Source organism: Rhopilema esculentum, chromosome 10 (genome assembly GCF_057945365.1).
Source record: "Rhopilema esculentum isolate cy_ngs chromosome 10, ASM5794536v1, whole genome shotgun sequence".
Taxonomy (NCBI): domain Eukaryota; kingdom Metazoa; phylum Cnidaria; class Scyphozoa; order Rhizostomeae; family Rhizostomatidae; genus Rhopilema; species Rhopilema esculentum.
In genome coordinates this window covers 15,447,640-15,461,831 of record NC_142824.1, presented here as the reverse complement: position 1 = coordinate 15,461,831, position 14,192 = coordinate 15,447,640, and the positions used below count along the sequence as shown (strand labels likewise).

At 37.3% G+C, this 14,192-nt stretch overlaps 2 protein-coding genes across 5 annotated transcripts in view; both read right to left on the bottom strand.

The window, feature by feature from the left end:
• Positions 1-747: 747 nt before the first annotated feature.
• On the bottom strand, positions 748-11,245 carry LOC135693519 (uncharacterized). 2 transcript variants are annotated; one of them, XM_089110426.1, is made up of 6 exons: positions 11,093-11,190; positions 8,229-8,287; positions 5,953-6,245; positions 4,762-5,244; positions 4,298-4,558; positions 748-3,104 (listed from the first exon to the last, which is right to left on the bottom strand). In XM_089110426.1, exons 3-6 carry the CDS (start codon positions 6,229-6,231, stop codon positions 1,773-1,775), a joined length of 2,355 nt encoding a protein of 784 aa, XP_088966552.1. In that variant the 5' UTR covers positions 6,232-6,245; positions 8,229-8,287; positions 11,093-11,190; the 3' UTR covers positions 748-1,772. The 2 variants fall into 2 exon arrangements, with proteins under 2 accessions (XP_088966552.1, XP_065068111.2); XM_065212039.2 differs by lacking the exon at positions 8,229-8,287 and having other exon boundaries at positions 11,093-11,245.
• A 1,255-nt stretch (positions 11,246-12,500) lies between these two features.
• LOC135693489 (uncharacterized) overlaps positions 12,501-14,192 on the bottom strand; it is a 39,952-nt gene continuing 38,260 nt past the window's right edge. For all 3 annotated transcript variants that reach the window (XM_065211999.2, XM_065212014.2, XM_065212007.2), the window contains one exon: positions 12,501-13,904. In XM_065211999.2, the coding sequence (XP_065068071.2) occupies positions 13,419-13,904 (486 nt within the window). In that variant the 3' untranslated portion in view covers positions 12,501-13,418. The remainder of the gene's footprint in view (positions 13,905-14,192) is intronic.

The window sequence follows — 14,192 nt, the reverse complement described above, 5'->3', positions numbered from 1 at the left end:
GGAAATTGTTCTCGCAAACATAAGCGTACGGCGTAATTTTTACAGGGGGGGGGGGGGGCGGTATGATTTTTGCCCGAGTACAGAGGCATGCATATATTTATGAGCCTGTTGGTGATAAGGAACTTGACATAGGAATATTTACATTACGAGTTCTTTTTCACCGAAATATCTTAAGTAAAAATAGTCAGTTGAGAGTTGAGCAAACCAATCAGAGACATGTTTGGGGTGACATGCTATCCTTATCGATTCTTCTATAATGTCTACTGTTCAGATCTAAAAGTTTGATCTAAGTTTCTCATAGATAAGGGCAGCAATGTATAGTATTTTCCAACATTTTACTTAATATCACTAAAAAAAATACTATTTTTAACTCTTGAATTCGACTACAGTCAAAAGAAATGTGAGTCCCGACCCTTTCTATGTCCAAATGTATCAATCATCGCATTCATGTCTCTTTTAAAAACTTCGTTTGAAAATTTTCTCTCGATGCTAAGTAGTGCCAGATTGCACAGCCGTTCTTGGCCCATGGTTGATCTGAGATATGTTTTCAGCCGTCGAAGGCCACTGAATGATCTTTCAGCTGAGCAAGATGTTGCTGGAATCGTTGCTAGCAATAATGTTGTTTCATACAGGAATGGCAGTACTTGATGCAAACCTTCTTGAAACATCTTTTGGACAAGCATTGCTGCATTATTACCATAAGATTCAGAAGCGCTTTGCTTCTTGTAATTTTCAAAAACCATCTTATCATTTTTAAGGCACTCTTGGTCTATTTGATAATGCAACTATATTGACACGTAGCTTTCAGTCTTAAGGTTATTTGAAGATACCACGAATGTTCAACCACATTACCTAAAGTAAGTCCCATCACTTTCCAGTGTCATTTCTGCCCGACTATTTGCGGATAATTTTTGAAAATTTGCCCGACTGACATGGTTTTTCGAAAACTGGGGGGCAGCCGCCCCCCCAGCCCTCCTGGCCCGTACGCTTATGCTTGCAAAGGATAGCCTTCTGGTTGAAATTTGTTTAGCCAATTTGTCTATCACTTTGCATATGCTAGCGGCAGAACAATACCCAGTATTTAGCCACGAAACAACCCCCACCCTCCCTCTGACCCAGGGTACGGGTCGCATAGATGCGCATTACGTTGACATATTTTTGAAGCAGATGTCTCACGTTCATTAAATAACATAAAGAATTGTGGGCCCAACACATATCGATGCCTTTCCTCTGTCTTACAAACGTCTTAATTTACCCTGTACCTTTGTAATACGGCACAAATAAAACCCCTCTAAATACCAATCTAAATCTAAGCTAATGGTCAAGATTTCTTAGCTTTAACAGTCGCATCAGCAACCCAAGCTAAGATAGACGAGTTAAAAATGGGCACCTTTTTCATCTGCACAAATTTCTTTTTTACATGGAACGAGAACCTAAATAAATTACTAAAATAGGCTTTCTTCTCTAAAATGCACAGCATTTTCACCTGTTAAAATCTAGAGTTCAACAGAAAACTTAACTTCGTACGCACAGCTTAATGACAAAGATCAATCCTAACTACTTAAGAATTTAATGCAGGATGTTGATTTAAAAGATTCCATTCAATTAATGTTTATTTTGTCTCCCTTTAATGTACACCGTTATATATGGGACGGTAAATGAGGTTCCTCTTTTCAACTGTTAAACTTGCTCTGTTTGATAAATCCCAGCTTCAATAGATCCTCCCTTAAACTTGTTCTGTTTGACAAATCCTAGTTTCAACCGATTCTCCTTTAAACTTGTTCTGTTTGCAAAAGCACGACCGGTGGCGGCCTGGATTCGCCTTCTTCCAAAACCTCGTCGTCGTGCACAAGTCCAGCCTCGCTTGCATTTCTTTTCCTATTTCGCTTCTGGTTGTTAGAAGAGATCAGTTCGTTGTAAATCGCTTGCGCGTGCATGTGAACGGTCTTCAAAGTCTCTAGGTTCGATACGTCATCCAAGAGTCCCCCGCAAACCTCCAAGAGGCCTTTAGTTTGCTTTTTAAAGTCACTAGAGTCGAGCGAGTCAATTAACTGTATCTGCTCACTAATAAGTTCAGTTTGTGCCTCGTTATGGAATCCAACATCCTCTATAATTGCGTATTCACTCTGGCTCTGGCTTGTGACACCCTGTTCAGAATCGTACAAAGATTCGGGTATAATCATGTTGTTCATTTCGTTGTTGATATCATTACTTGAAATACGGGGGTCATGCACTGGCAGATGTGCAGCTAATTTTGGTACTGTGACCTCAAGTGCTTTCCAGCCTTCTTCAGTTACTATCACCCGTGTGTGTATGACTGCTGGGCAGCCAATTAGCTTGGAACCACGCGCTTTTCTCCGTTTGGATCCCTCTCGTATGGCTTTTTTGCGAGGTTTCCCGCCAAGCGCACAGTTATGTAGTTGTGACTCTAGAGCCCTGTACACCACGATTTTCCCATTATGATTAGCCAGTCCATGATCAGATTTCTTGTTAACACGCTTTCCTGTTCGAATCCTGTAGCTCGTCCCGGTTTGTGAGCAAAATTTTGCCAACCATTGTTCCCAAGATTCCTTCGAGTACGGATACAAATAGCCGCGGGCGTAATCCGTTGGTTTTCGATACGGCAAAGTTTCTCCAGTAAATGAATTGTCCATGTTCAACAGCTGATCTTCTGGATCGTTCTTTACAATACGTGGCTGCGCAAATATACAGTCCGCATGATGAACAGTAAGGCTATGCAAGTCACTGAAACAAGGTGGAAGGAGATTCTTAACGCACATGTCTTTCAGATCTGCAGCTCTTGACAAAGGTGATGCTGTATTGATTACAATATTTGGTGGGTACGCATTTGGTCCCTTGTGCTGTTTCTTTCTTCGACAGACGACCGTGCTGAATCCTTTGGTTTCACACTCAGCGCAAGCTGCAGCGCGGACGTCGGTATGATTTTTTTCCGCGCGGCAGTAAGTAGTTGTACGACAAAATCTGAAACATACGATGCATCTACCCAATACTTCAAAATGTTGTCCCCCCGTGCGACCGATTTGAGCTGGAGGCATAGCCGTAATGTGTTGAAGTTGTTCCATTGGGGTAACAGTGGTGTAAAGCTAAACAAAAAACAGTCTAACGTCAAAACCAATTTATTTTGTTAAAAAGTAATGGAGCTTAGGTGCAAGAGGCAGATCTATGCAACATAAAAGTTTCCCAAAATCTGTTTGCATAGATCTGCCTCTCAAAATCTATTTGCATAGATGAAAATTTTCAGCCGGTAAAGGTGAAGAGGAACTTAAAAAAATCGAAACTGCCTGGCTTCAAACATCCTCTTACAACGACCTATGAGCTTCATTTTTAGCTTTCTAAATCTTTCAGATGTTTAGTCCAACGTATAAATGTACATCTGAAAAAAGCCTCTTCACTTTTGCTCAAGTTTTGAATAATTCAATAAAAAACCTTTAAGGTCAATAATTCAATTACGGACAAAAGAATATAAAAATTAAGGTAGTATTTTTTAATAAAAATCTTCACCGAGCCGTTAACATTGTTTGGAGCTACCCTGCACAACCTTACATATAAAAATGCAATTAAAAATAATTCTTTCATTCGTCGTTCATTCGTCGTTCATTTCCGTTCACTCCTCGTTCATTCGTCGTTCATTCCTCGTTAATTCGTCGTTCATTCGTCGTTCATTCCTCGTTTATTCGCCGTTCATTCCCCGTTCATACGTCACCCATTCGAGGAAAAGGCAAATCAACAACGTTGCATTGCATCCCGGCAGCAAACAAGAGATTTTAAATTAAGCTATGAAAGTTTCACTGGATATTTCTCAGAGCATTCTCGCATTCTAGTTTCATTTGCAAATAATAATATTGAACATTTCTTTAAACAATCTTCCCATTTAAAGTCAATAATCGGTCGTGATTATACATTGTCGCGGTAATATGAACAAAAGTCTCCTGACTTTCCTGCAAATTTCCAAACTTTTGAAATCGAGAAACTGTCAAAGAAATGGACGGCCTAGCTCACAGCTCAGTTTCCTAAAACAAATTATTCCTTTTTCAAAAGTTTCTTTTCTTTCCTACTATAAAGCTGCCTTCAATGGAGGAAAATTCTTTTCTCATTCAAATCAACCTGAATGGCAAAAGTAAACAGTCTAGCGAAGCAATCATTATCCTTGTAAGAAACTTCTGTTTTCACAAGAACAATTTTTGTTGCGCATAGAGAAGCAAACCTTGTGGAAAACTTTGATTACATTTATACGATCTCTCTTAATAGACTAGTATTTTGTGCGAATGACATTAACCTGTGGTGCTCCTGTAGATGCTGCTATTACCAACGGTGATGAGATTGGGACCGCCAACATACGCGGTGCTAATGGCCTTAGGCTTGTTGATGAATTTTCTTGCTTCAGCTGTTTCACTTTACCTCTGTTGCTCCCCTTTGTTCGTAGTCTCTTTGTCTGATTTACTTCTGGAGCTTCTAGAGCACTTGACAGAATGGGCACAGTTGCTCCTGCACCAAGTGATGACTGTATATTACCACTAGAGACTTGGGATACCACAACCTAACATAAGGTGCCCAAAAATGAATACAGCGGCATAAATTTAAAAAATTCAATATGTTGATTAATTATACCTTTTTCACATTCACTGACAAAATCAAAAAATTTGGGTGAGACAAATATGTACAAAAATCACAACTCAAAACAAATGAACGTGGAAAAACTAGTAAAACGTGGCACTACAAATAGATATGATTGAAGCAAACCTGATTTCCAATTTGTGATGTAGGTACTTGGAGTAAGACAACCTGGCCATTACTCTGCTGGGTGATTGCTTGAATAGTATTTATATTTTGCATCTGGGGACCAGTGATGATGTAATGTGTTCCCTGTGGCGTTGAATCAAATGTCATATCGCTTCCATTTAACATACCATGGCCGGATAAGGTTTGAATTTGGTTTATTGACTGTGAACTGAGGTAAGTAGCTTGCTGTTGTGTTGCTTCCGATGTTGCAGACAAAGTTGTCATTGTATCGAACATCTCCTTTTCCTCAACAGGTAACTGGTTTGAAGATGCATCATCAAGAAGTTGATGCCCCCTTTCCTCTTCATTCTGTCCTACAACTTTCTCTCCGTCTATGATATCATTGGCAGAACTGTGCATGGAGGTTCCAGCGATGGCTGGCATGAGTGATTCAGGCTGGCTATCCTGGAAACCACTTACATCTCTTTGCGAATGCTCTAAGGGCTGAAAACAACTTCAATAAAAAGCAGGCATTAGAAATTTATCTTTCAAATATATCAGGGACTAGACTAGCAGGGAGTTTTAAAACAATCAATAACTACTGTTAGTAGAATGAAATTTCTGCATCATCCACTGTTGTTACAGCTATTTGACGTTCTGGTCTTTCAACAAATATATGTTTAGCTGTTTGCCCTTACTTGGCACCCATCAAAGTGACAAATACTGATAACTTTGTCTTTGTGCTGGATCTATACCTAAGTTGTTTTTGCTGAATAGTTAAGCAAATAAAAATTGGTTCATGATGAATTGAGAACTTCAGATTTTAGGTTCTTTTTCTACACAGCACAGTGGTCCTGCTAAAAATTCTTACTCTCATAGACTTCAATCATTTGTGGTAATTGGGGTGCATTAAATTTAGATTAAAGAAAACTTGTTGCATTTCAGCGCTGTTTTGAAATTCTGTCCATCATCTACTTCATATGCAGGAAAAGATTGCCCAGAGGAAATGCAACTGAGTGTGTTTATGGATATATTGAATATTTCTGGGTGTAGAATTTCACATGCTAATGGAATTTCAACAGCTTCTTTAAAAAAAAGCATCTTTAAAAAGTATAAGAGAAGCAGAAGAGAAAGAGCAAACTAGAACTAATGTTTCAATTTAATGCTCAAATCATTAAGTATTGAATGATTTAAGTGTTTAAAAGAAAATACCTCATTATTTGAAATGATTATCACATTCTCTTGACTTGGTTGACTTTCAATATGCATTTGTTCCTTTCCTTGCAGCACATCTTCTTGCTTGATACTACAATCAGCTATGCATACCTTTTGATCATCAGCCTCAGAAATTGTGTTACTGGAAGAGGTGTTTGTTGACAGAAGACATGCATCATGTTGAATTTCAGTAACAACCACTCTTTGAAAACCAGATTCTTTCATGGTTGCAGCTATAGGAAGAATCTTTCCTTCAGAGTCCTGAACTTTTTCCATATAGCAACAAACATCTGGAAAATGAAAGTGTACACTTTTCAGTGCAAGACAAACACTAAGAACAGTGGTAGTTATTCAAAAAATTGACTCTCTGGGGAGATCCTGTTTGCATATTTTTGATATCAGTATAATGGAGTTTCTCTGGATTGGTCGAAAATTGGAAATCAAGATCAATTTGTTTTGTTATCAATCACTGCCACATACAAATTAACAAACAGTCAAAAAATTCCAATTTATATCAACAAATTAGGGAACTTTTAAAACCAAGTAGAGCCTATTCTTATTTTCTTATTTTTTCCTTTCTAATCTTCTAATCCAAGTAAATTTAATGGCTAACGCAATAGGCTTTTTCATACGGGACTGCTACCTTATAAGCTCCCCTGTGCTCAAGCATTTTCAAACACAAAGCAAAAGAATAAGAATTAAGGCGTTTGCAATATTTTCAATAACCTCTAACTGTAAAAGTCTTATGTAAAAGTCTAACTGTAAATGTATGTTATAGTTACTCTGAAGTAGCTTACAATTAAAGGTTGTTTTTCATTGAGCCTATATACATATAAAAGACATATATTTCATCTAAGTAAATAGTAAGTAAATATATAAGAATGTGAGAACAGCTAGAAACTGAAATAGATGGAGAATTGCATGGTTTTGCCTCTAATTCTTCAGGAGATTATAGAACCCATTACAGGAAGAACCAAGACAAACTTAAACACTGAGAAAATCGCAATTAAGCTGAACTGCCTTGAAGACAAAAGAACAATGTATCAGCCACATAAAGGTTTCTTAACAAAATTCATAGATGAAAAAATTATTCCCCATGGACAGAAAGTACAGGTTGAGCCAACACTTGGAAATCACAACGAAGAATTCTTGAACCATTGGAGTGAAGGAAAAATCATTACAAAAGGAATAAGCAATCCAAAAACATGTCAATGGCCCCCATACCTTATGGGGGCATAGAACAAACTGTCAACACACTACATCAAGCTACACAAGCAATAACAAAACTTGAAAACTCATTGGTTCAAACATTACGACAATAAACAACCCATAAAAGAACGAGTAAACCTATCAAGACCAACATTTTCAAAAGATGAATTCAAGCTACTCAACAAAAACCTGAACTTCTGCCCTAGACCAAACAATTACAACTCAAATAACATGAAAACAGATCTGAACAAATTCTTTAAAAAATCTAATTTAAAGCTCATTCTACCAAACAAGATACGAACAAAGAAGAAGATAAAGAAGAAATTACCAAGAATGTTTCAAGAAGAAAAGCAACTGGACTTCAAAAAATGCACATGACACAGACACATTTATATTAGCTGTTAGTAATGCTATTAATAATTCAAGTACTAAACCATTACCCAGAGACAACCTTATCAAAAAAGAACGTAAGCACTAACAGATTTTTAGAAAAATGGACAGAAACATTAAAATCACAAGAGCAGAAAAGGTAAGAGATTGATTTGTGATAAAAAAACCCAAGACACCAAGATTATATTTATTCCCAAAAAATTAAAACAAATAAAACCCAGGAAGACCAGCAATCGGTTATGTTAATTGTCAATCTAGCTAAATTTCCGCATATGACAAACTTTACAAGAGCATATAAACAAACATAACCTACAAACAGATCCTGAAATAATTATCAAATTCTTAACCCTTATCCTCACAAGAAATAACTTCTTAATCAATAACAAAAATTTTCTACAAATCAAAGGATGTTCAATTGGCACACTATGTGCACCATCCTACACCATATTTATGGGTAGATTTGAAAACTTCTTTATATACTGACAAATCAGTTACTTACCCACTCTCAACCAAAAACATCACACAAATTCGATTACAAAATCTCTCCAAAATCAATTAATTTCTCCACACAACAGTATGCATTGAAAGTAATAAACTTTTTACAAATCACGCTGTTCACCTTTGCTTCAACCAAATAATCAATCATTCTTTACCAAACTTCAAAATATAAATACCCCTTTGCGCTTGCCTCCACACTCCTCTAATAACCTGAGACGAGCTGTGAATTACTCTCCTAAACAGAAGATGAAGGAAAAAACTGATATTTCTATTCATTTGCCTATTTCGTATTCACAGAACCCTGAAAAACGTTTGAGGGGTAATTGGTTTATTTTTGTAACAGCAATTTCGCCCCCATTGCATTTTTTGCAATTAACTTTTTGTCTGACCAGCAGTTTTTGATATGATAGTCAGGAACTTCAATATATTTGGAAAAGGATAGTGAAGTGAAGGGTACATTTGCAGAGCTAAGAACTTTTCAATCTTATGAAAACAGGCATATTCTTGGTAGAAAAGTCAAAGAAATTGATGAGAATTGTCAATTGAGGAATAGAATAAAACAGCAGGTCCCCTCCAGCATTAGAAACAAAACTCTCCCTCAAAGAGAACAGCATAATCAGTCTTGGAGATAAAAAACAAGAACTAAAACATGCAATTCCACTATTGAGCGGAATTTTCTGGAAAATCCAGATGGCGTGAGAACTAGGGGTTGAAAAAAGATTTTTCTTCCTGGCAGCAAAATATCAAATTTAAGATTTCCTGCAAAGCTTCGACAAAGTTTCCAGGCACTGAAAGTGATATTTTAGGTTAAATTTTTTTTGTGGTACAAAACATGTGCTCACGTTTCTGATTGGCCTATCTCGATCCATAACAGGAATACTATATAATTCCTACCGTAGAGTTTTCGGCCTATGTTCTGACGTTTTAAACTCTGTAGTGTGTCAGACAAAAAGCTTCAGTTTATTCAAAAAAAAATTTCAAAGCCATATTTTAAATTGCTTTTTCATTTGCTTTTTCAATTAATTTGATCATAGCTTTTTGCACAGCAATCATTTTTTGTATCAGATGAACCAGGAGAACGTGATTGAGCACAATACTCATAGTTTGTTTTCAAGGTTAAAGTTAGTAGATCTGAAAATAATAACTTTGATTTAATTTCTAACTAGATACTATTGAAGTATTAATGTGTTACAACACAGGGTTCCCTTACAGAAAATGTCCAGTGACAACTGCAACCTTGTGCTGTGATTGGTCAGCATCTATAAATGTTTTTTTGTATGACGTAATTATTATTTCAAGTTCTGCTAAGAGTATATAAAGGGTTGTTTCTAAAGTTAGGTTAAGTCTTGTCGAAACTTTTGATGTACAGCTAGAAGCTCTGTCACCAGTTTTGTCATGCCTGTTGAAGCCATGCCATTATTTGCCAAACTTGTTGTTTTCAGACGTTAGTTGAATCATTGCCGTAAAAAGAAAATTTTGATTTTATCCGCCGTTGCCGTATTTTTTAGCATTTCTGCCTATAAAAAACTCATGTCTGGTCAAATCCCATTTTAATTAAATTAGTAGCTGAAAATCATACCCGAATTGTCGGAAATTTGAAGATTGTAGACGCTGATAATACCAGAAGATTGTGTTTTGAAAGCTAATCTTCATTGTTTTGTTAGTAGTGCAGAACAAAAATTATACAGTATCTATGTATATCACAAGAAAACAGCGTTCCGTAGAAAGAGAGTAACACAAATTTAATGTTAATTTTAAAATCAAGCAATGGAGATTTCACGCTAAAAATTTCCTGGCAAACAGCAACAGTCTCCTGCAGCGCTGCTGCCAGACATTTTCCAGCCCTGGTGAGAACTATAATGGCGACATGTTTCAGATTTTTGATAGAGCCACATTTTTGTTCTATCAAGCAGTTTTGGAATCCATCTACATAAACATGACAAAACCTTTATTGTGTAGACAGAAGTAGTTTGTTTTCACCTTAGGGCTCCATTGGTAACAAGTCTCAACAGGCATGTGGCACTGATTGGGCAACTTCAACAGTCATGTGCCTGCGGTTCCTGATTGGCCTATTTTGTTCCACAACTGGGCATATACATTTTCTAGTATAGAGTTTTCCATCTATGTTCTGACGTTCCATACTGCGAAGAGTGTCAGACGAAATCTGAATCGATTGTCTCATTTCCAGGGTATGGATTTCAAATATGGATCACTATTAATAGAAATGTAATACAAAATTTTGTAGCACTGAGTTAGCCATGATCATGACCTACAAATGTTGGCATTCACCTTGTATCAAGATTTTGAAAAAAGCTCTATAGTTTTGCAAAAAAGTTCATGAGAGGCACCGCTTGATATATAAAGAAAAATAATACATATATGTGGTTCTGAGGAAAACAAAGAAAATGGAAACAAAAGAAACAACTGCTTTGGTTAAGTTCTCCAGGGGTGAATTTGAAATCAATCATTTCATTAGGCCGTTTGGCTTGGAGGAATGATTGTTGCTTTCAAAGCTGGAAACCCCCCCAGTAACTGTCAAACTACAGTCGGCCTATATTGTCTAATAAAAAGGAATACAATGGGCAACTCCCCCCCCCCCCCCCCCCCCCCCAATATGAATTTCTTTCCGCTGACACTGGAGCAACGGACAGTGCATCGACATTGGCTAAAAATATGTCAATACTTCTGATACCAAAGCTTTTTCAGACAAGCATTTGGCAATTTCTGACCGAGTCCGACAATTTTGCTGTGTTTTCGAAATTTTTGACTATATCAAACTGCACATTTAACGAAATGATCGCTTCTCTCCTCGAAAAACAGTCATCCATCTTTGTTTCCACACGCTTGGTTTGCAATTTACAACAACTTAAAGTACGAAGGTGCAGGGACTAATTAGCTAACGACAGCTACAAAAAAGCTACCAAAAAGAAACATTGATGATGATGTCACTATGCTTAAAGGGTCCTGAGATTGGATGAGGCAACTGATGAAAAGAATGAGATGCCTCTTAAACAAAGTTCTACAGTAAAATAAAACATACCGGGTAACAGTAATATTTTCTCTGGTTTAAGCTGTTATCGTAAATCGAGATGACGAATGGCGGCCTAGATACACAACCAAAACATCTGTCAGTCTGTCAGTGGTTGCCACATTATGCATGCGCACGCAGATATTTAAGGCCGGTTTCCACTAGGCGAACCGATTTCCACGCGAATCGAATAAATTTTCGTAGCGATAGAGTAGGACCGTGATCTACTTTCTGCGAATCGAATTTTTTCGCTGCGAAATCTGAGAACATGACACCACGCATGCTCACATTGGCAAAAACTCGATTCGTGCGAAAGAATTCGCCTAGTGGAAATCAGCCTTTAAGCACTCCGCGAAGCACCTTAGCGAAGCATCCTCCTTTCAAGAGGAAAAGGCGTGTGTGACTGTAAGATTTTGAAGTCGTACTAGTTAAAATCCAATTTCCCGAACTGTCCTATTGCGAAGGAAAACTGGGATATTTTCTTGTTCTGGGGCAACGGCGACCATACACCCAATTGGGAGTTGCTTGTGACGTCAGCAGGGGGGGGAGGTGTTTCATTCAATTTATTATTCAATTAGATTAATTTTATCTCTATGATAAATCATTCAATTTTGGTTCCATAACCTTCAGGTGACTGGAAAATGTTGAAAAGGCCCATTTTTAAAATTCGGTATTCAACTTCTAAGATAAAGAGAATATGTAGATAAATTAAGTAAAGTAACTTTTGCATCATTTTGTTACTACTGATTATCAAAAGATTTTTTACCTATCCGAAGCAAAATTTACTGAAGGAAACAAAAATAAGGTGTTGCACCCCTACAGCCCCCGGTAAATCCATCTCTGGACGTCGGTCGTGTTCTCCTGGGACAATTCTGGTCTTGTTTTAAAAACATTTTCTTTGTATCAAGTCTTCAAAGTCAGCGATTCAATTTCTTTTTACTTACGTCAAAACATTTTCCACGCAGAATAACAACTATTAATCTGTAAGTTATCGTACTTGATCTGGTCCTTAACATATTTGTCATTTGTTACTAACATTTAAGCACTTTAGTTGCCTTGCTACTATTTGAGCAGCAGTTGAGATTTAAATGTAACGGTATTTTTTAAAACTCAAGCCCAAATCGACATTAAAACTTGTTTTCTGATTCCGAGGTGTTAATTTTCATCAATTTGACTAGAGCTTTACGTATCCAAAAAGGAAACTAGTGTACAAAGGAGCTTCTATATTTTCTTCTTCACTCATTGGTAGGATTGACTTCCCTAGGTTTGAGCTGGCACGATTCACTGCCGGGTGGCGCCAGGTAGTGTGTGACTGTGCTGGGGTTAAACTAATGCTGGGGTTAAAAATACTGCCACGAAATAATTGATTGATGTTTGCTGCCTTTAAAAGACGAAAGAAAGAAAACAATTTTTCGAAAAAGATTAGATCATATTATGCAGGCTACTTGTTACGAAACTATTAAATACTTAATTACAAAGCTTTTTAGTAAATTTGATGATCTATCTCGATTTGATATCTACAACATGATACTTTACTCTTCTTGTAAAACCTGATATGTGACATAAAAACGTTTTAACAAAATGTCAACGAAAATTCTAGTATTTTACTCAACTAAAAAGTTCTCGCTTCCATTCTCTAACGGGTAATGCGTAGAACGTTTAGTATTGCCTCGCAGATATACCAATCCCCCTTGGACATATTTGCCAAGGCGCTCCTTCGGTAGATCAGTACAGAGGGAGTCCCAGCTTACTTTCTCGCGAGAATGGCCGACAGAAAGTTTCTTACAGTTATCAATCCTATACAGTTCAGCGAATCTCGTGACTACAGCTAAATAGAGAAATACCTACGAAACAAATTAAAACAAATAACTTAAATCTTTTTAGTGTGAACAAAGCATCATTTTAAAAAGTTAAATATTACCTTTAACTTACGACCTCAACATATAGATAAAAACATACATCAAATACACTTAATACCAAAACGCAGAGACATGAAGTCCTTGGCAACAGCATCTTTAATCTTAACTTATACATAAACTGGCTGTTGTTTTTTGCAATCTAGATATCATGGGAAAGCTAATCATTTTATGTAGAATACACGAATGCAAAATAAAGCGGGATATGTTTGTAGGAGCCTCATAGCGCTATCTCCAATCGAAAATGGTTGCAGCGCTCTAAAGATAAAGTCGTTATAGAGACAAACAGCCTTTTAAACGGGATGTTTTCAAGGAAGCTTAAAGAATAGGTGAATAGGTGGATCCTATGGTCAGACACTTAACCTATAAAAACGAAAGCAACGGTAAAACAATAAAAATCTTACTAATCAACTCGTTCACTATTATACTCGACCATATTCGTACCAAACGGCTGACTTTTTCTTCTCTGTTTCATCCTTACCTCTTACTTTGTCGTTTTTCGATGGCGTCTCTTCTTTGACCCTGTTTGGTGCGGGGCTGTCTCTTTTTGGTGTCAGAACCACCTCCTGGCTTCTGATGACCCTCTGCCTACGTGTTGCTTCCTCGTAACTCGGTGCCTGACCTCCTACCGGACTACTCGCAACAGCAGCCTCTTCCTGAAACAGATGTTCTGAATTCTTTCTCGGGGTTCTTTGATCGGCTTCAGGTAGGTCGTCGGGTCGACTAGGGTCCGTCGGCTGATAAAAGATACTAGATCGTGTCACCAGAGGCGAGTTACGCAAGCCATTGGCGTCTACTCTTCGTTCATCGGCTTCTGCAATAGGCGTACTATGAGTCCCATGTACTTCTTTTGCCAACTCAGTTTGAAATGAAATTTTTCTTGGCTGCACTTGTGATGCTTCCGAATACTAGAAAATTTGGACAAATGGACAGTATCATCAAACTGATAGACGATTCGTGGGACTTCTAGCTGCTCAAACATCGAAATGACTTAAAATTACCCTTTTCTGGAGCAATGTTAAAAATCGCGGGAGAAAGAGCTATTCCTGTAATGCTGATGAACCAAAATAACAACCAAAGATGAAAACAGATGAAAGTAGGATGTCATCTTTAGTGGCAGATATAGCAGCTTTAGATAAAGACAAGGATAAATCAAAATATAAAACCTATGGCGATACTAGATTTAAAAGTCTTTT